This window comes from Scyliorhinus torazame, chromosome 10 (genome assembly GCF_047496885.1).
Source record: "Scyliorhinus torazame isolate Kashiwa2021f chromosome 10, sScyTor2.1, whole genome shotgun sequence".
NCBI lineage: Eukaryota > Metazoa > Chordata > Chondrichthyes > Carcharhiniformes > Scyliorhinidae > Scyliorhinus > Scyliorhinus torazame.
In genome coordinates this window covers 147,727,962-147,753,471 of record NC_092716.1, presented here as the reverse complement: position 1 = coordinate 147,753,471, position 25,510 = coordinate 147,727,962, and the positions used below count along the sequence as shown (strand labels likewise).

The 25,510-nt window shown below is 55.2% G+C and overlaps 1 protein-coding gene across 3 annotated transcripts in view; it reads left to right on the top strand.

The window, feature by feature from the left end:
* Window positions 1-16,674, top strand: part of LOC140430963 (tumor protein p53-inducible protein 11-like) — a 235,251-nt gene extending 218,577 nt beyond the window's left edge. For all 3 annotated transcript variants that reach the window (XM_072518811.1, XM_072518812.1, XM_072518809.1), the window contains one exon: window positions 16,276-16,674. In XM_072518811.1, the coding sequence (XP_072374912.1) occupies window positions 16,276-16,409 (134 nt within the window). In that variant the 3' untranslated portion in view covers window positions 16,410-16,674. The remainder of the gene's footprint in view (window positions 1-16,275) is intronic.
* The last annotated feature ends 8,836 nt before the right edge of the window (window positions 16,675-25,510 follow it).

Here is a 25,510-nt window from a genome sequence, read left to right as displayed (position 1 = left end):
TTCCTATTCAAGGTCCTGCTGCCCCTCCCGTTCCTATCCAAGGTCCTGCTGCCCCTCCCGTTCCTATCCAAGATCCTGCTGCCCCTCCCGTTCCCATCCAGGGTCCTGCTGCCCCTCCCGTTCCTATCCAAGATCCTGCTGCCCCTCCCGTTCCCATCCAGGGTCCTGCTGCCCCTCCCGTTCCTATCCAGGGTCCTGCTGCCCCTCCCGTTCCTATCCAAGATCCTGCTGCCCCTCCCGTTCCCAGGGTCCTGCTGCCCCTCCCGTTCCTATCCAAGATCCTGCTGCCCCTCCCGTTCCCAGGGTTCTGCTGCCCCTCCCGTTCCTATCCAAGGTCCTGCTGCCCCTCCCGTTCCTATCCAAGGTCCTGCTGCCCCTCCCGTTCCCAGGGTCCTGCTGCCCCTCCCGTTCCTATCCAAGATCCTGCTGCCCCTCCCGTTCCCAGGGTCCTGCTGCCCCTCCCGTTCCTATCCAAGGTCCTGCTGCCCCTCCCGTTCCTATCCAAGGTCCTGCTGCCCCTCCCGTTCCTATCCAAGGTCCTGCTGCCCCTCCCGTTCCAATCAAGGTCCTGCTGCCCCTCCCATTCCTATCCAGGGTCCTGCTGCCTCTCCCGTTCCTATCCAGGGTTCTGCTGCCCCTCCCATTCCTATCCAAGGTCCTGCTGCCCCTCCCATTCCTATCCAAGGTCCTGCTGCCCCTCCTGTTCCCAGGGTCCTGCTGCCCCTCCCGTTCCTATCCAGGGTCCTGCTGCCTCTCCCGTTCCTATCCAGGGTTCTGCTGCTCCTCCCATTCCTATCCAAGATCCTGCTGCGCCTCCCATTCCCAGGGTCCTGCTGCCCCTCCCATTCCTATCCAAGGTCCTGCTGCCCCTCCCGTTCCTATCCAAGGTCCTGCTGCCCCTCCCGTTCCTATCCAAGGTCCTGTTGCCCCTCCCGTTCCCAGGGTCCTGCTGCCCCTCCCGTTCCTATCCAAGGTCCTGCTGCCCCTCCCGTTCCTATCTAAGGTCCTGCTGCCCCTCCTGTTCCTATCCAGGGTTCTGCTGCCCCTCCCGTTCCTGTCCAAGATCCTGCTGCCCCTCCTGTTCCCTGGGTCCTGCTGGCCCACCGGTACCTCCCCCGGTCCTGCTGCCCCATCTGTACCTCCCCTGGAGATACAGTTATTGGAGATGTTGTCAGTGAGAGTAAGTTGGGCCATTGTGATCTTTTGGAATCTTTGCTTGAGTAAGTCGATGATGTGTTCAAGAATCGCAGTGCAGGAGTGAGCTTCACTCTCTTGTCAGGGTTTCATAACCGGGGCAAGAGTTGATTCTGCCATGGGCATCCTGCCCTCCTGCCAGCCACTTGGTCACCCGACCTGTTCCTCCAGCTGAGCGGAGGATGGTATTGCTGGTTCTCAGTCCTGAGCAGCATTCACTAACATATTGATCACTGAGAATAAAGCTTTGACCAGGTATTGGGGTTGAGGGGAGAGGCTGAGCAGGTTTGGAGAGTGATTGGCATTACAGAGTAACAGTTGTCTACAGGGCACCGGGCTAAATATCGACTCAGTGAACGGGTCAATGTGAAAACAAGGCCACACTGCAGCCGGTACACACCTTCACTGCGCACTCCTGCGGCAATAGGGAATCATCCGTGCCCAGGAGCTAACATTGAAAATGGGTTAAGACCATGAGGACAGTAGAGGGAAATCAGTGGTGAGGGGAGGAGTAAGGAGAAAGCCGTTTGTGGGAAATGAGCTATCAAGAGGAATAAAACAGGAGAATCTTGTGCGATAGGGAGGGAGCAAATATGGGATCGAAGATCAGAGTGTGAGTCAATGCGATTGATTCCTGGAAGGAAATTCGGAGTTATATACTGGAGACACAAGCTCTGAAGAATTTCACAAGATGTTGTGATGGACGGAACCATTGGTTCTGGCAGAGGGTGAGCCAGGTGCTCTGCATCCATCCTCAGTGAGGTACAGATTCTGTTGTCGCAGTAGTGAGAGATGGCCACAGGGTGGCAGTGCTGTCCAGTATTATCACCTAAGCAGGCAGCCTGCTGTCAACAAAACCTGGGCAGCGGCTGTGTTGCCTGGTGTCCATGTGTGATAACAAAAAAGTCATTGGCAACACTACAGATGGAATTCATTATATGACTAGCCTCAGGTGGTTCAGTTTGATCAGGTACTTTTATAAATATAAATAGAATTTATTGTGATTTTTATTGAATATAGTACTCCTGGATCTTGACCTCAAGATTTGAACTCTCTCCTCTTCAGGAGAATGTTAAAATATGCCAGTACAGCTCAGTTAGACACTCGCCTCCCCGGCCCTAAGACCCACTCAGCAGGAAAAACTCCCTTTCCCATTCAATATAGTATTGTCCAAACTGTCCATGTGTGTGCAGAGGGGCCACACAGGTTCAATTCCTGTACCGGCCTCCCCGAACAGGTGCCGGAATGTGGCGACTAGGGGCTTTTCACAGTAACTTCATTGAAGCCTACTCGTGACAATAAGTGATTATTATTATTATGAGCACCTTCCAGAAAGGTTGTGCATGAAATATGAATTTCAGACAAAAAACAATGAATGAAAGGTAACAATGTGTTGAGCAGAGGAAAATGGGCAAGAAACAAAACAGAGTATTAAAGTGAGACAGTGTGAGAATGTCTGGCACACTCGCACTCTTACTGGGAGCTCACACTCACTCACTGGGAGCTCACACTCACTCACCGGGAGCACACACTCACTCACCGGGAGCTCACACCCTCATTCACTGGGAGCTCACACCCTCACTGGGAGCTCACAGTCTCACTCACCGGGAGCTCACACTCTCACTCACTGGGAGCTCACACTCTCACTCACTGGGAGCTCACACTCTCACTCACTGGGAGCTCACACCCTCACTGGGAGCTCACACTCTCACTCACCGGGAGCTCACACTCTCACCCACTGGGAGTGTAGATCCCCAAATTTCTTTCTCTGTCAGTCTGGCCTCAATAAAAGTTGAGATGGATTTGCACGTAAAAAGAAGTTATTTATTTAGCTTGCAAGCTTAAATCATCTTACAGAAACATAAGAGACATCCAGCCTCTTAAGCTTCAGAAAAACGACTGAACTAAAAGACAAAGGGATCTCTGCAAAATCAATTCAAATGGTATCAAGTTTCACATACTCGACGGACATAGGTCAGCCTATGTCCCTCCTGACCTGTTTGATCTATTCTGATTGGCTCACTTCCAATCCCTTTCTCTGGCCCCTATCAATGCAGCATCACTCTCATAGACACACCTCTTCCTGCTTTTTCCATGCGGTCTCAAATCCCTTTGTCCCTAACTGCCAGAATCAAAGTGGCTTATTTCTACATTACATTAACTAGTATCTCGAAAGTAACTATTTTATATCACATTCGTCAGGAGCTCACACTCTCACTCACTGGGAGCTCACACCCTCACCGGGAGCTCACACGCTCACTCACTGGGAGCTCACACCCTCACTGGGAGCTCACACTCTCACTCACTGGGAGCTCACACTCTCACTGGGAGCTCACACCTTCACTCACTGGGAGCTCACACTCTCACTGGGAGCTCACACCTTCACTCACTGGGAGCTCACATCCTCACTCACTGGGAGCTCACACTCACTGGGAGCTCACACTCTCACTGGGAGCTCACTCTCTCACTCACCGGGAGCTCACACTCTCACCCACTGGGAGCTCACACTCTCACTCACTGGGAGCTCACACGCTCACCCACTGGAAGCTCACACTCTCACTCACCGGGAGCTCACACTCTCACCCACTGGGAGCGCACACTCTCACTTACTGGATGCTCACACTGTCACTCACTGGGAGCTCACACTCTCACTCACTGGGAGCTCACACTCTCACTGGGTGCTCACACTCTCACTAGGAGCTCACACCTTCACTCACTGGGAGCTCACACCCTCACTCACTGGGAGCTCACACTCACTGGGAGCTCACACTCTCACTGGGAGCTTACACTCTCACTCACCGGGAGCTCACACTCTCACTCACCGGGAGCTCACACTCTCACTCACTGGGAGCACACACTCTCACTCACTGGGAGCTCACACTCTCACTGGGAGCTCACACTCTCACTCACCGGGAGCTCACACTCTCACTCACTGGGAGCTCACACTCTCACTCACTGGGAGCTCACACTCTCACTCACTGGGAGCTCACACTCTCACTGGGAGCTCACACTCTCACTCACTTGGATCTCACACTCTCACTCACTGGGAGGTCACACTCTCACTGGGAGCTCACACTCTCACTGACTTGGATCTCACACTCTCACTCACTTGGATCTCACACTCTCACTCACTGGGAGCTCACACCCTCACTGGGAGCTCACACTCTCACTCACTGGGAGCTCACACCCTCACTGGGAGCTCACACTCTCACTCACCGGGAGCTCACACTCTCACTCACCGGGAGCTCACACTCTCACTCACTGGGAGCTCACATTCTCACTCACTGGGAGCTCACACTCTCACTCACTGGGATCTCACACTCTCACTGGGAGCTCACACTCTCACTCACTGGGAGCTCACACTCTCACTCACTGGGAGCTCACACCCTCACTGGGAGCTCACACTCTCACTCACCGGGAGCTCACACTCTCACTGGGAGCTCACACCCTCACGGGGAGCTCTCACACTCACTCACCGGGAGCTCACACTCTCACTGGGAGCTCACACTCTCACTCACTTGGATCTCACACTCTCACTCACTGGGAGCTCACACTCACTGGGAGCTCACACTCTCACTGGGAGCTCACACTCTCACTGGGAGCTCACACTCTCACTCACCGGGAGCTCACACTCTCACTCACCGGGAGCTCACACCCTCACTCACTTGGAGCTCACTCTCTGGGAGCTCACACTCTCACTCACTGGGAGCTCACACTCTCACTCACTGGGAGCTCACACTCTCACTCACCGGGAGCTCACACTCTCACTGGGAGCTCACACCCTCACTGGGAGCTCACACTCTCACTGGGAGCTCACACCCTCACTGGGAGCTCACACTCACTCACCGGGAGCTCACACTCTCACTCACTGGAAGCTCACACTCTCACTCACTGGGAGCTCACACTCTCACTCACTGGGAGCTCACACTCTCACTGGGAGCTCACACTCTCACTGGGAGCTCACACCCTCACTGGGAGCTCACACTCTCACTCACCGGGAGCTCACACTCTCACTCACTGGGAGCTCACACTCTCACTGGGAGCTCACACCCTCACTGGGAGCTCACACTCTCACTCACCGGGAGCTCACACTCTCACTCACTGGGAGCTCACACTCTCACTCACTGGGAGCTCACACTCTCACTGGGAGCTCACACTCACACTCACTTGGATCTCACACTCTCACTCACTGGGAGCTCACACTCTCACTGACTTGGATCTCACACTCTCACTCACTTGGATCTCACACTCTCACTCACTGGGAGCTCACACCCTCACTGGGAGCTCACACTCTCACTCACTGGGAGCTCACACCCTGACTGGGAGCTCACACTCTCACTCACCGGGAGCTCACACTCTCACTCACCGGGAGCTCACACTCTCACTCACTGGGAGCTCACATTCTCACTCACTGGGAGCTCACACTCTCACTCACTGGGAGCTCACACTCTCACTCACTGGGAGCTCACACCCTCACTGGGAGCTCACACTCTCACTCACCGGGAGCTCACACTCTCACTGGGAGCTCACACCCTCACTGGAAGCTCTCACACTCACTCACCGGGAGCTCACACTCTCACTGGGAGCTCACACTCTCACTCACTGGGAGCTCACACTCACTGGGAGCTCACACTCTCACTGGGAGCTCACACTCTCACTGGGAGCTCACACTCTCACTCACCGGGAGCTCACACTCTCACTCACCGGGAGCTCACACCCTCACTCACTTGGAGCTCACACTCTCTGGGAGCTCACACTCTCACTCACTGGGAGCTCACACTCTCACTCACTGGGAGCTCACACTCTCACTCACCGGGAGCTCACACTCTCACTGGGAGCTCACACTCTCACTGGGAGCTCACACTCTCACTCACTGGGAGCTCACACTCTCACTCACTGGGAGCTCACACTCACTGGGAGCTCACACCCTCACTGGGAGCTCACACTCACTCACCGGGAGCTCACACTCTCACTCACTGGAAGCTCACACTCTCACTCACTGGGAGCTCACACTCTCACTCACTGGGAGCTCACACTCTCACTGGGAGCTCACACTGTCACTGGGAGCTCACACCCTCACTGGGAGCTCACACTCTCACTCACCGGGAGCTCACACTCTCACTCACTGGGAGCTCACACTCTCACTGGGAGCTCACACCCTCACTGGGAGCTCACACTCTCACTCACCGGGAGCTCACACTCTCACTCACTGGGAGCTCACACTCTCACTCACTGGGAGCTCACACTCTCACTGGGAGCTCACACTCACACTCACTTGGATCTCACACTCTCACTCACTGGGAGCTCACACTCTCACTGACTTGGATCTCACACTCTCACTCACTTGGATCTCACACTCTCACTCACTGGGAGCTCACACCCTCACTGGGAGCTCACACTCTCACTCACTGGGAGCTCACACCCTGACTGGGAGCTCACACTCTCACTCACCGGGAGCTCACACTCTCACTCACCGGGAGCTCACACTCTCACTCACTGGGAGCTCACATTCTCACTCACTGGGAGCTCACACTCTCACTCACTGGGAGCTCACACTCTCACTCACTGGGAACTCACACCCTCACTGGGAGCTCACACTCTCACTCACCGGGAGCTCACACTCTCACTGGGAGCTCACACCCTCACTGGAAGCTCTCACACTCACTCACCGGGAGCTCACACTCTCACTGGGAGCTCACACTCTCACTCACTTGGATCTCACACTCTCACTCACTGGGAGCTCACACTCACTGGGAGCTCACACTCTCACTGGGAGCTCACACTCTCACTGGGAGCTCACACTCTCACTCACCGGGAGCTCACACTCTCACTCACCGGGAGCTCACACCCTCACTCACTTGGAGCTCACACTCTCTGGGAGCTCACACTCTCACTCACTGGGAGCTCACACTCTCACTCACTGGGAGCTCACACTCTCACTCACCGGGAGCTCACACTCTCACTGGGAGCTCACACTCTCACTGGGAGCTCACACTCTCACTCACTGGGAGCTCACACTCTCACTCACTGGGAGCTCACACTCACTGGGAGCTCACACCCTCACTGGGAGCTCACACTCACTCACCGGGAGCTCACACTCTCACTCACTGGAAGCTCACACTCTCACTCACTGGGAGCTCACACTCTCACTCACTGGGAGCTCACACTCTCACTGGGAGCTCACACTCTCACTGGGAGCTCACACCCTCACTGGGAGCTCACACTCTCACTCACCGGGAGCTCACACTCTCACTCACTGGGAGCTCACACTCTCACTGGGAGCTCACACCCTCACTGGGAGCTCACACTCTCACTCACCGGGAGCTCACACTCTCACTCACTGGGAGCTCACACTCTCACTCACTGGGAGCTCACACTCTCACTCACTGGGAGCTCACACTCTCACTCACTTGGATCTCACACTCTCACTCACTGGGAGGTCACACTCTCACTGGGAGCTCACACTCTCACTACATTTGGATCTCACACTCTCACTCACTTGGATCTCACACTCTCACTCACTGGGAGCTCACACCCTCACTGGGAGTTCACACTTTCACTCACTGGGAGCTCACACCCTCACTGGGAGCTCACACTCTCACTCACCGGGAGCTCACACACTCACTCACCGGGAGCTCACACTCTCACTCACTGGGAGCTCACATTCTCACTCACTGGGAGCTCACACTCTCACTCACTGGGAGCTCACACTCTCACTGGGAGCTCACACTCTCACTCACTTGGATCTCACACTCTCACTCACTTGGATCTCACACTCTCACTCACTGGGAGCTCACACCCTCACTGGGAGCTCACACTCTCACTCACTGGGAGCTCACACCCTCACTGGGAGCTCACACTCTCACTCACCGGGAGCTCACACTCTCACTGGGAGCTCACACCCTCACTGAGAGCTCTCACACTCACTCACCGGGAGCTCACACACTCACTCACCGGGAGCTCACACTCTCACTCACTGGGAGCTCACATTCTCACTCACTGGGAGCTCACACTCACTCACTGGGAGCTCACACTCTCACTGGGAGCTCACACTCTCACTCACTTGGATCTCACACTCTCACTCACTTGGATCTCACACTCTCACTCACTGGGAGCTCACACCCTCACTGGGAGCTCACACTCTCACTCACTGGGAGCTCACACTCTCACTGGGAGCTCACACTCTCACTCACTTGGATCTCACACTCTCACTCACTTGGATCTCACACTCTCACTCACTGGGAGCTCACACTCACTGGGAGCTCACACTCTCACTGGGAGCTCACACTCTCACTGGGAGCTCACACTCTCACTCACCGGGAGCTCACACTCTCACTCACCGGGAGCCCACACCCTCACTCACTGGGAGCTCACACTCTCACTCACTGGGAGCTCACACTCTCACTCACTGGGAGCTCACACTCTCACTCACTTGGATCTCACACTCTCACTCACTGGGAGGTCACACTCTCACTGGGAGCTCACACTCTCACTACATTTGGATCTCACACTCTCACTCACTTGGACCTCACACTCTCACTCACTGGGAGCTCACACCCTCACTGGGAGTTCACACTTTCACTCACTGGGAGCTCACACCCTCACTGGGAGCTCACACTCTCACTCACCGGGAGCTCACACACTCACTCACCGGGAGCTCACACTCTCACTCACTGGGAGCTCACATTCTCACTCACTGGGAGCTCACACTCTCACTCACTGGGAGCTCACACTCTCACTGGGAGCTCACACTCTCACTCACTTGGATCTCACACTCTCACTCACTTGGATCTCACACTCTCACTCACTGGGAGCTCACACCCTCACTGGGAGCTCACACTCTCACTCACTGGGAGCTCACACCCTCACTGGGAGCTCACACTCTCACTCACCAGGAGCTCACACTCTCACTGGGAGCTCACACCCTCACTGAGAGCTCTCACACTCACTCACCGGGAGCTCACACACTCACTCACCGGGAGCTCACACTCTCACTCACTGGGAGCTCACATTCTCACTCACTGGGAGCTCACACTCACTCACTGGGAGCTCACACTCTCACTGGGAGCTCACACTCTCACTCACTTGGATCTCACACTCTCACTCACTTGGATCTCACACTCTCACTCACTGGGAGCTCACACCCTCACTGGGAGCTCACACTCTCACTCACTGGGAGCTCACACTCTCACTGGGAGCTCACACTCTCACTCACTTGGATCTCACACTCTCACTCACTTGGATCTCACACTCTCACTCACTGGGAGCTCACACTCACTGGGAGCTCACACTCTCACTGGGAGCTCACACTCTCACTGGGAGCTCACACTCTCACTCACCGGGAGCTCACACTCTCACTCACCGGGAGCTCACACCCTCACTCACTGGGAGCTCACACTCACTGGGAGCTCACACTCTCACTCACTGGGAGCTCACACTCTCACTCACCGGGAGCTCACACTCTCACTGGGAGCTCACACTCTCACTGGGAGCTCACACTCTCACTCACTGGGAGCTCACACTCTCACTCACTGGGAGCTCACACTCTCACTGGGAGCTCACACCCTCACTGGGAGCTCACACTCACTCACCGGGAGCTCACACTCTCACTCACTGGAAGCTCACACTCTCACTCACTGGGAGCTCACACTCTCACTCACTGGGAGCTCACACTCTCACTGGGAGCTCACACTCTCACTCACTTGGATCTCACACTCTCACTCACTGGGAGGTCACACTCTCACTGGGAGCTCACACCCTCGCTCACTGGGAGCTCACACTCACTGGGAGCTCACATTCTCACTGGGAGCTCACTCTCTCACTCACCGGGAGCTCACACTCTCACCCACTGGGAGCTCACACTCTCACTCACTGGGAGCTCACACTCTCACCCACTGGAAGCTCACACTCTCACTCACCGGGAGCTCACACTCTCACCCACTGGGAGCGCACACTCTCACTTACTGGAAGCTCACACTCTCACTCACTGGGAGCTCACACTCTCACTCACTGGGAGCTCACACTCTCACTGGGTGCTCACACTCTCACTAGGAGCTCGCACCTTCACTCACTGGGAGCTCACACTCTCACTCACTGGGAGCTCACACTCACTGGGAGCTCACACTCTCACTGGGAGCTCACACTCTCACTCACCGGGAGCTCACACTCTCACTCACCGGGAGCTCACACTCTCACTCACTGGGAGCTCACACTCTCACTGGGAGCTCACACTCTCACTCACCGGGAGCTCACACTCTCACTCACTGGGAGCTCACACTCTCACTGGGAGCTCACACTCTCACTCACCGGGAGCTCACACTCTCACTCACTGGGAGCTCACACTCTCACTGGGAGCTCACACCCTCACTGGGAGCTCACACTCTCACTCACCGGGAGCTCACACTCTCACTCACTGGGAGCTCACACTCTCACTCACTGGGAGCTCACACTCTCACTCACTGGGAGCTCACACTCTCACTGGGAGCTCACACTCTCACTCACTTGGATCTCACACTCTCACTCACTGGGAGGTCACACTCTCACTGGGAGCTCACACTCTCACTCACTTGGATCTCACACTCTCACTCACTTGGATCTCACACTCTCACTCACTGGGAGCTCACATCCTCACTGGGAGCTCACACTCTCACTCACTGGGAGCTCACACCCTCACTGGGAGCTCACACTCTCACTCACCGGGAGCTCCCACTCTCACTGGGAGCTCCCACTCTCACTCACCGGGAGCTCCCACTCTCACTCACTGGACGCTCACACTCTCACTCACGGGGAGCTCACACTCTCACTCACCAGGAGCTCACACTCTCACTGGAAGTGTCAATGTTAGCGTGTGGGGGCGGGGGGTGAATGAGAACCTTGATACTCAGACTGAGCCAGACTTATGGAAATATCCTACTCCTGCGTGCACTCTTTATCCTTCTCAGCCCCTCACACACTCTTCCCCTCACACACTCTTCCCCTCACACTCTTCCCCATCACACACTCACCCCCTCACGCACTCTTCCCCCTCACGCACTCTTCCCATCACACACTCACGCTCTCACACACATCCAACCCTCCCACAAATCCAAGCCTCCCACACATGCACTCCCTCAGATACTCACTCATTCAACACTCACTCCCTCACACACAACCCTTAGCACACGCACTTCCTCACAGACTCACACCCTCACACACACCCTCACACACTCACTCTCCTCATGGCGTTGCCCCCTCACACACTCACCACCTCGCACACTCACCGTCTCTTACAAGCATTCCCCTCACTCATGCAACCCCCTCACACTATCCCTCACTCACACTCCTCCTTTCTCCTCCTCGCACTCTCTCCAGTCACGTGCTCGGCTCTTCTGTGTCTGAGTCCCACTCTGGATGCCTGGGTCCCGACGTGGCACCTGGGTCCTGCTCCCTATAACCTGTGCTGCCCAACATCTCTGCTCCCTGGACCCCAGTCATTGACACCTCTGCTCCCTGGACCCCAGTCATTGACACCTCTGCTCCCTGGACCCCAGTCATTGACACCTCTGCTCCCTGGACCCCAGTCATTGACACCTCTGCTCCCTGGACCCCAGTCATTGACACCTCTGCTCCCTGGACCCCAGTCATTGACACCTCTGCTCCCTGGACCCCAGTCATTGACACCTCTGCTCCCTGGACTCCAGTCATTGACACCTCTGCTTCCTGGACCCCAGTCATTGACACCTCTGCTCCCTGGACCCCAGTCATTGACACCTCTGCTCCCTGGACTCCAGTCATTGACACCTCTGCTCCCTGGACTCCAGTCATTGACACCTCTGCTCCCTGGACCCCAGTCATTGACACCTCTGCTCCCTGGACCCCAGTCATTGACACCTCTGCTCCCTGGACCCCAGTCATTGACACCTCTGCTCCCTGGACTCCAGTCATTGACACCTCTGCTCCCTGGACCCCAGTCATTGACACCTCTGCTCCCTGGACCCCAGTCATTGACACCTCTGCTCCCTGGACCCCAGTCATTGACACCTCTGCTCCCTGGACTCCAGTCATTGACACCTCTGCTCCCTGGACTCCAGTCATTGACACCTCTGCTCCCTGGACCCCAGTCATTGACACCTCTGCTCCCTGGACCCCAGTCATTGACACCTCTGCTCCCTGGACTCCAGTCATTGACACCTCTGCTCCCTGGACCCCAGTCATTGACACCTCTGCTCCCTGGACTCCAGTCATTGACACCTCTGCTCCCTGGACCCCAGTCATTGACACCTCTGCTCCCTGGACTCCAGTCATTGACACCTCTGCTCCCTGGACCCCAGTCATTGACACCTCTGCTCCCTGGACTCCAGTCATTGACACCTCTGCTCCCTGGACCCCAGTCATTGACACCTCTGCTCCCTGGACTCCAGTCATTGACACCTCTGCTCCCTGGACTCCAGTCATTGACACCTCTGCTCCCTGGACTCCAGTCATTGACACCTCTGCTCCCTGGACCCCAGTCATTGACACCTCTGCTCCCTGGACCCCAGTCATTGACACCTCTGCTCCCTGGACTCCAGTCATTGACACCTCTGCTCCCTGGACCCCAGTCAGTGACACCTCTGCTCCCTGGACCCCAGTCAGTGACACCTCTGCTCCCTGGACTCCAGTCGCTGACACCTCAGCTCCCTGGACTCCAGTCATTGACACCTCAGCTGCATGGGACATAATAATTAATAATAATAATCGCTTATTGTCACAAGTAGGCTTCAGTGAAAAGCCCCGAGTCACCACATTCCGGTGCCTGTTCGGGGAGGCCGGTACGGGAATTAAACCCGCGCTGCTGGCCTTGTTCTGCATTACAAGCCAGCTGGTTAGCCCACTGAGCTAAACCAGCCCCTGACTTGTTCCCTGCGCTCAGCTTTCTGGGTTCTGCTCCTCGGCTCGCCTATGTCCCGCTCCCCACCAGGCCTTGCTCCTGAACTCCCTCAGGCCCAGTGCTGAGCTCCCTTGCAGGCTCCACTCCCCCAGGCCCCGCTCTCCCCAGGCCCTGCTCTGAGCTCCCCCGCAGACCCCGCTCCTCTGCTCCCCCGTGCCCCGCACCTCAACTCCCCCCCCCCCCACCACCCCATGACGCCGCACACCAGGCCCCGCTCAACTCCCCCCTCCCAGGCCCCACTTACCAAGCCGCACCCCTCTGCTCTTCCCCTAGGCTCTGCTCTTGAGCCCCCCTGCTGATCCCACTCCCCAAGCACTGCTCCTCAGCTCCCCACAGGCCTGCTCTTCAACTCTCTCCCCACTCACCCCAGGCGCCGCTCCCCAAGCCACGCTCCTCAACTCCATCCTCCCCAGGCCCTACTCACCAGGCCCCGCACCTCTGCTCTCCTCTCAGGCCTCGCTCGTCAAGTCTCCTCCCAGGCTCCCCCTCCCTCATCCCCCAGGCATCGTTCCCCAGGCCCCACTCTTCCCCTCCTCAGGCCCCACTCTTTAACTCTTCCCCCCCCCCCCAAGCCCCCCTCAACCAGCGATCCTCCTAGGTTCCCCCAAGGCCATGTTCCTCGGACCCTCCCTGCCCCTCCCCAAGTATTGCTCCGCTGGCCCCGCTCCTCGGGTCCCCCCAGGCCTCGCTCATTGGCTCCTCTCAGGCCTCACTGGTCGGCTCCCCCCAGACCCTGCTTCTCAGGATCTCTCAGGCCATGCTCATCGGCTCCCTGCACCCCCCACCCCCTCCCCCCTCCCCCTGCAGCGCCCAAGCCCCTCCCCACCCCCACCCCTGCAGCCCCCCTCCACCCCTCCCCTCCCCTGCACCCAGCCCTCTCTCCCCCTGCACCCAGCCCCCCCTCCCCCTGCACCCAGCCACCCCTCCCCCTGCACCCAGCCCCCCTCCCCCTGCACCCAGCCCCCCTCCCCCTGCACCCAGCCCCCCTGCACCCAGCACCCCTCCCCTGCACCCAGACCCCCACCCCCTCACCCCTCCCCCTGCACCCAGCCCGCCCTCCCCCTGCACCCAGCCCCCCCTCCCCTGCACTCAGACCCCCCTCCCCCAGCACCCATCCCCCTGCACCCAGCCCCCCTCCCCCTGTTCCCAGACACCCCCTCCCCTGCACCCATCCCTCCCTCCCCTGCACCCATCCCTCCCTCCCCCTGCACCCAGCCCCCCTCCCCTGCACCCAGCCCTCCCTCCCCCTGCACCCAGCCCCCCTCCCCTGCACCCAGCCATCCCTCCCCCTGCACCCAGCCCCCCTCCCCTGCGCCCAGACAACCCCTCCCCCTGCACCCAGCCCCCTGCACCCAGACACCCCCTCCCCCTGCACCCAGCCCCCCTCCCCCTGTGCCCAGCCCCCCTCCCCCTGCACCTAGACACGCCCTCCCCCTGCACCCAGCCCCCTGCACCCAGACACCCCCTTCCCCTGCACCCAGCCCCCCTCCCCTGCACCCAGCCCCCCTCCCCCTGTACCCAGCCCCCCTCCCCCTGCACCCAGCCCCCCTCCCCCTGCACCCAGCCTCTCTCCCCCTGCACCCAGCCCCCCCTCCCCCTGCACCCAGACACCCCCTCCCCCTGCACCCAGCCCCCCTCCCCCTGCACCCAGCCCACCTCCCCCTGTACCCAGCCCCCCTCCCCCTGCACCCAGCCCCTCTCCCCCTGCACCCAGCCCCCCTCCCCCTACACCCAGCCCCCCTCCCCCTGCACCCCCTCCCCCTGCACCCCCTCCCCCTGCACCCCCCATCCCCCTGCACCCCCCTCCCTCTGCAATCCCCCTCCCCTGCAACCCCCCTCCCCCTTGCCCTCCCCCTGCACCCACCCCCCTCCCTCTGCACCCAGCCCCCCTCCCTCTGCACCCCCTCCCCCTGCACCCAGCCCTATTTTCATATTCAAAGCACAAACCTGGCCCAGTTCATGGTGCTCGGAGTGGACTGAAGACAGAACATAGACAGCGAGGGCCCTTTGTAGCAGCTATGGCATGGTTAATTGTGGTGTTCATTGGCCCTGTGCTGTTGCAGAAAGGTGATAATTAGCATCCACAGGGTGTGCTATAGTTTTCCCATTCCTCTCTGAAGCATCGATGAAGGTCATTTTGGACCCGAGCACAAATGTCCAAGACTAGCTGTCTGAGCAGACAGCATCTCCCACAGTACTGGAACTCTGATGTCTCAGATGACACCTTCCTGCCCTGCTAAATCGCTGGCTTTGAAAGCAGACCAAGGCAGGCCAGCAGCACGGTTCAATTCCCGTACCAGCCTCCCCGAACAGGCGCCAGAATGTGGCGACTAGGGGCTTTTCACAGTAACTTCATATGAAGCCTACTTGTGACAATAAGCGATTTTCATTTCATTTTCATTTTCTCTGGGAGGGTGGCATGGTGATTAGCACTGCTGCCTCAGAGTTCCAGGAACCCAGGTTCAATTCCAACCACAGGTCACTGTCTGTGTGGAGTTTGTACTTTCTCCCTTTGTCTGGTCCAGGAGATGATGCGATCCCATACCTTGTTCGGGAAACACTATTTTCAAATTGAAAACCATTGTTTCATACCCCCCGCCCCCAGCCTCACCTTCCCTCCTCCCAAACAACACAACCCCAGTGACAACATCCTCATCACTGTCAGTGTGAGACCCCTCGGGCTAATGACTGTGTGACCAGCTTAGAAAATCCCACTTGCTCTCTCACAATTACACAAACGATCATTTAAAAAAAAAAATCTAGAGTACTCAATTAATTTTTTCCAATTAAGGGGCAATTTAGCGTGGCCAATCCACCTAGCCTGCACATATTTTGGGTTGTGGGGGCGAAACCCACACTGACACGGGGAGAATGTGCAAACTCCACACGGACAGTGACCCAGAGCCGGGATCGAACCTGGGACCTCGGCGCTGTGAGGCAGCAGTGCTATCCATTGCTCCACCGTGCTGCCCCAAACTATCATTTTTTAAAGTGTCATTCTATTCTCTCGTGTTTCACACTGAACTATTGTCAGTGACATAGTTACTTGCACTTTTCATTGTCAGAGGCTCTCCTTCTGCACTGCAACATGGTTAATGAATTGAATCTTCCCTAAAGATCCCAGCAATTCCTAGGATCTAAGCCTCACAATGAAATCTTCCATCTTCTTCTAGTTACAACCATGCCGCTGTTTGAAAAGGGAGCATTACCGCAGGGGGCGACGCTACTGCAACTGAGCAGGGGGCTGTTCATCCTCATCAGTGTCTATTTCTATTACCAAGTTGGCAGGAAGCCGAAGAAGCTTTGAGGGGCTGGTGGAAGAGGCGGTGTCTCTTTGTTGGGAGTGGACTGCACACTGGAGATCTCAGATTGGAAGGTGGCTGACTCCTCTGGAAATGTGTTTTTTTTGTAATCCACCTTCTAACGTCCTGTATCTCTCAGTCGGACTTGAGCCTTTCCAGACCTGTTGTGTTGAGGGGACGTTCTTTGTATCCCTGTCCCTGAATGTGCAGCAGCAGTTTGACAATGTTGGATTCCTTACCTCAAGAATAACCAATAAATTTGTGATGTGCCCTCTGGTGTGAAATGATTGACCATCGAAGCTGCAGTCAGCAAAGCAGTTAGTGTGGGTGTCGTCACCACCCCCATCGAGACTGACAACTACTGACAAAGAAGGGAATCTCTAAGGCACCAGAAAGCTGATGAACAAGATTTCACTTTTTAAAACTATTACTGTAAAAAACAACTAAAATCAACATTATTCAAACATTAATTCACAGCAAAGGATATTTCAAATAAAACAGAAAATTTCACTTTAAATGGTCCATACAACAAAGATAGGCCTCATGTAGTTACAAGCATGGTGTGGCGGCGCAGTGGTTGGCATTGCTGCCTCACAGCGCCAGGACCTGGGTTTGATTCCCGGTTTGGGTCACTGTGTGAAATTTGCACTTTCTCCCTGTGTCTGCGTCAGTTTCCTCCAGGTTTCCTCCCACAGTCCAAATATGAAATTAAATGAAAATTGCTTCTTGTCACAAGTAGGCTTCAAATGAAGTTCCTGTGGAAAGCCCCTAGTCGCCACATGCCAGCGCCTGCTCGGTGAGGCTGATAAGGGAATCGAACCGTGCTGCTGGCCTGCCTCGGTCTGCTTTAAAAGCCAGCGATTTAGCCCAGTGTGCTAAACTGTGCAGGTTAGACGGATTGGCTATGCTAATTTGCCCCTTAGTATCCAAACATTTTCAGGACAGGTGGGGAGGGAGGAGTGGGCCTAGGTAGGGTGCACTTTCAGAGGGTCGGTGCAGACTTGATGGGCAGAATGGCCTCTTTCTGCACTGTAAGGATTCTGTGAATCTCTGTGAAAAAGCACTCACGTCACTTCCTGCACAAATGTGACAATCTCACAGTCTTTTCAGCTCAGCCTCTGGTACGTGGGAACTTTCACTAAGAGAATCATAAATCTCAAGAAATAGGAGTGGGCCATTTGGTCCATCGGGCCTGTTCTGTTATCTGATAAGATGATGGCTGATTGGAGTGTGACCTAATCTCTACTTTCTGCCTGTCCCCCATAAGCCTTGACCTTGTGAATCAAAGCCCTGTCTAACTCAGCCTTGAATCTATTCAGTGATCCATCCTCCATTGTTGTCAAGAGGAGAGAATGCCAAAGACTGATAATCCTGTGAGAGGAGAAATCCTTCCTCACCTCCATCATAAGTGGGAGACTCCTTGGGCTGGATTCTCCGATTTTGGGGCTATGTCCGGAGGATCCATGGTGATTTACGTGGGAACAATCGGCGAGGCCCCAGCACCGATCCTCCGGCCGGTGAGGGGCTAGCAGCCGCGCCACGTAAAATGCATGGCCTTCCCGATATAAACGGTCGGAGAATTGCTGGGTCCATGGCCGCACATGCGCACAGCGATGACCTGCAGCGATCGAGCTGTGCAACATGGCGTCAGCCCCGCGTGGACCCGACCTTCCAAATATGGCCCCCTGGACCACCCCTCGCCACCCCCACCAGTCCCCCAGCCCTCGGCGAAGCCCCCACTGGCCAGCAGCATGGCTCCCGCCCAACTGTGGTGGCGCTGGACACAGTCCGCAGCCGCCATGTCGGGTTCACGAAAACTGAAACCACACGTGCCCCGCACTGTCGGGAAGCCGGCCCATCGGTGGCGGAACATAGGGGGAGGGCCTTCAGGTAACGTCCTGAAGCCGTCCCAATGGCATGCAATGTACTCCTTGATGACGCTATTTTGGAGGGGGTGGCGCATCCGAAAACAGCCACTGCCCCCGATTCGGTAAAAGGGGATTCTCCGCCGGATCGCCGATTACAAAATCAGCGTCGGCAAGCGGAAAATCCCACCCTTTATTTTTAAACTTTTTCCCCTAGCTCGAGATCCCACAGTCCCATCCCCCTTCCAGGGAAGGAAACACACATATGAATTAGGAGCAGGCCATTCGGCCCCTCGAGCCTGCTCCGCCATTCAATAAGATCATTGATCTGATTGTGGTCTCAGCTTCACATTCCCCCCCGATAACCGTTGACTCTCTCAATCAAGAATCTATTTAACTCAGCCATAAAAACATTCATTGACCCTACCTCCACCGCTCTCCAGGGCAGACAGTTCCACAGACTCAGCAATGCCCTTAGAGAGAAAAATGTTTCTCCTCATCTCAGTTTAAAAATAAGGGGTCTTCCATTTAAGATGGTGTACCTGAGGCCTCTCCCACAAGAGGGAAACATCCTTCCAGCATCTACCCTGTCAGGAGCCCTCAGGACCTTATAAAAGTTGAGCTACAGGTTTCAAAGTCCCAGCCAGATTTGAACTGATTACCCAGGTCACAAAGCCAGTGCTGTAACCCCTGAGCTATGGAATCACCGTTCGCACCCAAAATAGGAGTTAAGCTCATAATCCCTGCTTGAGAAGCCAAATATTTACTAACTAAGTTTAACCAGGCTACTTAAAGACTGCTATATCTGCTAATTCCGTACACTCCTTCTATCTAAGTACTAACCAAGCTCAAGTCTGCTTAGCTTCTGAGATCGGGAGGCTTTTCTTGTCATTCTTGTCAGAGGGATCTGCCGTTCTCGCTGTTGGCAAAGCCCCGCCGGGCGGGTTTCCCAGTGGCGGGTGTGGATTCAATGGGAAATCCCATTCACAGCAGCGGGACCAGAAGATCCGGCAACTAGCCAACATCTGGCACTTCACTGCCAAGAAACACGTTGCAGGAGGCACGGAAATTCCACTTACCGCCCCCCTCCCAGGTGTTTTTGGACAATATGGCCATAGGCAACATCCTCCTTGTCAATCAAGATCTTATACATTTCAGTAAAATCACCTCTCATTCTTCTAAACTCCAATGAGTAAAGGCCCAAACTGGTCAACTATTCATCATAAATCAAACCTTTCATCCCAGGAATCAGCCGAGTGAACATTCTCTGATCTGCTTCCGATGCAAGCATGTTCCTCCCTGAGTCAGGAGGGCACAATTGCTGCAGGTCTCAGCAATACTTGTACAGTTTGACAGTTTGTAGCAAGACTTCCCTACTTTTATACTCCATCCCTTTGCAATATAGGCCAACATTCCATTTTCATTCCTAATTACTTGCTGTACCTGCATAATAACATTTTGTGATTCAGGTAAAAGCACACCCAGATCCCTCTGCTCTGCAGCATTCGGCTACTTTGGAATCATGGGGTGAATTCTCTCCCCGGGACACCCAAAGCGCGTTTCCTGCTGGGACGGAGAATCAAAAACTCGAGATTGGCGGGCGCCAATCCAAAGTAATGCTCCAATCACTGGCAGCGGCGGGATCAAGGTTCATGTGTGTGTGCCACTGAGAGGACATAAATGAATGCAAATGGGTCTTAATGACACATTTTCATCCATTTAGTGGGCCCACTTGCCAAATTTACGGCCCTCCGTGATTCTCTGGTCCCCTGGACCAGGAATCATGGGGGCGGGGTTACTACAGGCCTCACCAAACGTGAGTGAGACATGGTGGACCTCGCGGTGCGCCAAGGGAGTAACCCCTTAAAGGAGTTGACCCCAAAGTCCATCTGAGGACCATCCTCCTCCCCACAATGCACCACCTGCTCACCCCTCCTCTACCAGACCGCGCCAGAGTCCCCCCAGAGATCCCCAAAATGGGAGAACCCCCCAAGAGATCTCCTTAATAGGGAGACTCCCCCAGGGGCCATGTTAATAGGGAGACCCCCGGAACCACCCACAGAGATGCCGTAACCGCAGGGACCCCCACAGAGATCCCTTAACTAGAGGGATCCCCATAGACACTCGCTAACTATGGGAACCCCCCTCAGGGACCCCCATACTAAATAAACCCCTTCCACGGAGATCCCCTAACTAGAGGAAACCCCCACAGAGACCTTCTAACTAAAAGGATCCCCCCACAGAGACACTCCAATATGTGATTGCAATGTGCTTACATCTCTTTGATGTGGTTGATGTTTGCAAACATTGAGGTTTCAGCACTTAGAGTCACTCATCCATAAAGGGAGATGAATGAATCAAATTGCAGCTGGTTTGTGGAAGCTTTCAATCAGAGCCCACTACTAGAAATGAATAATGGCTTGTAGCTAATAGATCTGAGAGGTTGAAATGCAGGTCACAGCTGTTCTCCTTCCAGGAATGGACAAGTGGAGCTTCCAGGTAAGTGTTACAGCTGTCATTTTGTATCACTGCCCTGTCTGGACTGCTCTCTAACTTCCATACAGGGGCCTCTTTTCTGTTGGGGGGTCCCTTGTCAGGGGGTCTCTGTGGGAGGGTTCCTTTAGGTAGGAAAACTCTGTGGAGGTCCATCTAGTTAGGGAGTCTCTGTGGGGGGTCTTTAGTTAGGCGGTTCCAGGGGGCTGTCCTGATATCCATGCGATCCCTGGGAGAGGCTTCCCTATTCAGTGGCTCCTGGGGGGGAGGGGGGTGGCCTTCCTAATTAGGGAGTTCCGGGGGGGGGGGGGGGGGTCAGATCACCCCCTCCGTACTAGGTGTAAGGGTGGGGCACCCAGATAATCCATGGGGTGAGGCTGATTTGCAGCACAGGGGGAGTGGGCTGATTTGTGGTGCACTGGAGGGGGTGGCCGGCCATGGGACATCCGCTCAAAATGGAGGCCCGAGAGCAGGGTTATTCCGGGAATCTCTCATATTCCTCACCATGAGACAGAAACAGAGTTAACATTTCAAGTCGAATAGACTGCTTCAGAACTGAGCTGATTGTGTTGGCAGTGATATTAAAGTATGGTTTGGTTAACAGGATGCAGGTGGTTGGGATAACTCAGCCATTTTCAGGCTGGCAAACTGTAACTAGTGGAGTTCCACAGGGATCAGTCCTGGGGCCTCAATTATGTACCATCTATACTAACGACTTGGATGAAGGAACTGACTACATTGTAGCCCAATTTGCTGATGATACAACGATAGAAAAGCAAGTTGTGTGGAGGATACAAAGAAGCTGTTATGAGATATAGATGATTTAAGTCATTGGCAGTTGGACTATAATGTGGGAAAATCTGAGGTTGACCACTTTGACATGAACAATACAAAAGCAGCAATAATGGGCGAGATTCTCCATTTGGGAGACTTCCAACCGATTTACGTTCCGCCTGGGAACACAAATCGGAAAACAATTCCATATCACTCGCCATGCAGATTTATGCAGATTAGTTCTGTCCCTCAGAATTGCTACCAGTTAGTTTCCCCACCATTGAGGTTAGACTGACTGTCGTTTTCTGGTCTATCCCTTCCTCCCTTCTTGGATAAGTCTACCACATTGGCTATCCTCCAGTCCTACGGCACCTGTCCTGTGGCCAGAGTGGAATTGAAAATTATTGCCAGGGCCCTGCTATTTCCCCCCCTTGCCTCACTCAACAGCCTGGGATACATTTCATTTGGCCCTGAGGATTTGTCTATTTTTAAGCTTGACAGACCACTCAGAACCTCCTCTGTGCCTGTGTTAATCTCTTTACTTTTATCACAGTCCTCCTCCTTGTTTCTATACCCACACCAGTCCTTTCGCTGGTGAACTCCTGACACAAAGTATTCATTTAGAACCATACCGACGTCCTCCAGCTCCACACACAAATGACCACTGTGGTCCTTGATGGGTCGTACTCTTTCCCTAGTTATCCTTTTACCCTTGATGTACTTGTAAAACGACTTAGTATTTTCCTTCATTTTACCTGCCAGTAACTTCTCATGTCCTTATTTTGCTCTTCTAATTTCCTTTTTAAGTCCCCTCTTGCACATTCTAAATGCCTCGAGGGCTTCTGCTGTTTTGAGACCTCGATATTTGCCATAAGCCTCCCTTTTTCCCTTTATCTATTGCTGTATGTCCCTCGATATCCAGGGTTCACTAGATTTGTTGGTCACAATCTTTTTCTTGATTGGAACATGTTGGCCCTATACTCGCCCTATTTCCTCCTTGAATGTGTCCTTGAAAACAGCAGTGAGAGTGGTGCACAGTCTATACTGGGGGTGTGTGCAAGTGGGAATGACTGGCATGTGGTGGTAAAGTGGGACTTGGGGATGTAGTCAGTGTGACCGTCTCCAATTAACAGATCATACTGGGCTTTTGTACATTATTTTATTGTAAATATTCCACAAGGCCATCAAACAAAAACAATATTAAGAATAACTCCAGCTTTTCACACTCAAATACATTGTTTCATTATGGGTCCATTTCATTAATCCCCACCTCAACATTCCAATTATTACTGAACCCCATGTTATAGATTGAGATGCAGTTCGTGGGCGGGATTCTCCGAGCCCGTGGCGGGTCAGAGAATCGGCAGGGGGGCGCGGGAATCCCGCCACGCTGCTCCGACGGCGGGCTGCCGATTCTCCGGCGATCGGGGAATCGGCGGCAATCGCGGCGGCCGAGCCGGCGCGATGCCGGTCGGGGGCCGTTAAAAGCGGCCCCCGCGGCGATTCTCCCGCTTGACGGGCTGAGTGCCCGCCGAGTCCTGCCAGCGTCGTTCGCATGTAGCCACACCCGGCGGGACCTTGCCGATCTGGCTGCGTGGGCCGTCCTGGTGCGGGGGAGCCAACTCCAGGGGGCCTCCACGGTGGCCAGGCCCGCGATCGGGGGGAACCGATAGGCGGGCGCGCTCATTGCAGGGTGGGCCTATGTTCCTCTGCACCCTGTAGGGCTCCGCCATGCTGCCCAGGGGTCGGAGCGGTGACGGTGGCGTGCCTGCGTGGACCCACTCCGGCCTTGTAGGGCTGGCTTTCGGCGCCGGAGCAGCGCACAGCTTTCTGGCGCCATGCTAGCCCCCGAGGAAGGGGAGAATGACTAGGCCTGGAGGCCCGTTGGTGCCAGCGTCGCTCGTGCCGGTTTTGACGCCGGCGTCAACACTTAGCCGGGATTTCAGAGAATCCCGGCCCGTGTATTTTAAAAAAAAACTTGAGGATGAAATATAATTTAGGTTTGCACATTACTGAAGAAAAACAAGATTTCTGACATATTAGACTGTGCCTCACAAAGGACCAGAGTCTCAGACAGGACCCTCACCAGAATCACTGCCATTGGGATCCTCACCAGAATCACCCTCATCAGGACCCTCAACAGAATCGCTCCCATAAAAACCCTCACCACATTTCCCCCCACCGGGACCCTTGCCAAATCCCCCTCATCAGGACCTTCAGCAAAATCGTCCCCATCGTGACCCTCACAGATTCGTCTCAACAGGACCCCCATCAGAATCCCCCCCAATTAGAACCCCCCCCTCTCCCCCCCCCCCCCTCCCGCCCCCCATCAGGATCTTCACCAGAATTTATCCTCACCAGAATCATCCCCATCAGGATCCTCATCAGAATTCCCCCATTGGTACCCGCACCAGAATTATTCCTCACCAGAATTAATCTTCCCCAGAATCCCCCTTTCAGGACCCCCACCAGAATCCCCGATCAGGACCCTCACGAAAATCACCCCATCGGGACCCTCACCAGAATCGTCCCTATCAGGTCCCTCACCAGAAACGTCCCTCCACACTCCTCCTTCTCCTCCTGTCTTCCTCCTCTTCCTCCCCTTTCTTTCTCCTCCTCACTCTCCCAATCTCCTCCGCTCCACCCTCTCCGCCCTTCTATCCACCCCTCCTCCCTCCCTCTCTATTTCTATTTATCCACCCACCACAGAAGAGGAGAAGGGGACAGAGTCCTGGAATCTGATTGGATGCTTCAACCTCTCGTGCCTCATTCACAATCACTGCCTCCTCTGAGGAATTGGGGTCAGCAGGGAATTTCCAAGGATACGTGCAAGGATGCTTGTAAGGTAACAGGTCATAAAATGTATAGACCATGGATCCAACTTACACAAAACTCTCTCGGGTCAGGGATTGAGTAAAATATAGACAGAATTTGTAACACACTCCCCTCACCCACACAGCACCCACCCTGCAAAACACAGGGAGGTGGGGGTGTATTGGTATTGTTACTGGACGAATAATCTAGAGACTCAGGGTAATGCTCTGGGTAATGCCATCCTTACCTGGTCTGTAGAATCACTACAGTGCAGAAGGAGGCCATTCAGCCCATCTGGTCTGCACCAACCCTCTGAAAGAGCACCTGTCCTATTCCCATAATCCCACCTAACCTTTCGCACACTGAGGGGCAATTTATCATGGCCAATCTACCTAACCTGCACATCTTTGGGCTGTGGGAGGAAACCGGAGCACCCGGAGGAAACCCACACAGGCACGGGGAGAATGATCCACAGCAACTCTTAAAATGTCGTTGGAAATGGAAACATTCAGTTGAAGGGCAAAAAATGGTGGCCAAGACAGTAACACCCACATCCCCTAAAAGGATAAAAAAACTCACCCTGCAGACCCACCAAACAGCACACAGCCCACAACCTATAGCGCCAATCCTATAGCACCACAAACCTGCAACCCGCAGCCTATAGAACCTATCCTCTGGCATTCGAACCCTGAAACCCATACCCTACAGCATCCATTCTATAGGACCACAACCCATACCCTAAAGCACCCCGAGGATACACTCTCCCACCCCGAGGATACTCTGTCTGCCCCTCCCCCACCCCGAGGATACTCTGTCTGCCCCTCCCCCACCCCGAGGATACTCTGTCTGCCCCTCCCCCACCCCGAGGATACTCTGTCTGCCCCTCCTCCACCCCGAGGATACTCTGTCTGCCCCTCCCCCACCCCGAGGATACTCTGTCTGCCCCTCCCCCACCCCGAGGATACTCTGTCTGCCCCTCCTCCACCCCGAGGATACTCTGTCTGCCCCTCCCCCACCCCGAGGATACACTGTCTCCCCCAGCTCTCCCATTCCACGGATACACTGTCTCCCCCCCGCTCTCCCACCCCGAGGATACTCTGTCTCCCCCCGCTCTCCCATTCCCCGGATACACTGTCTCCCCCCGCTCTCCCACCCCGAGG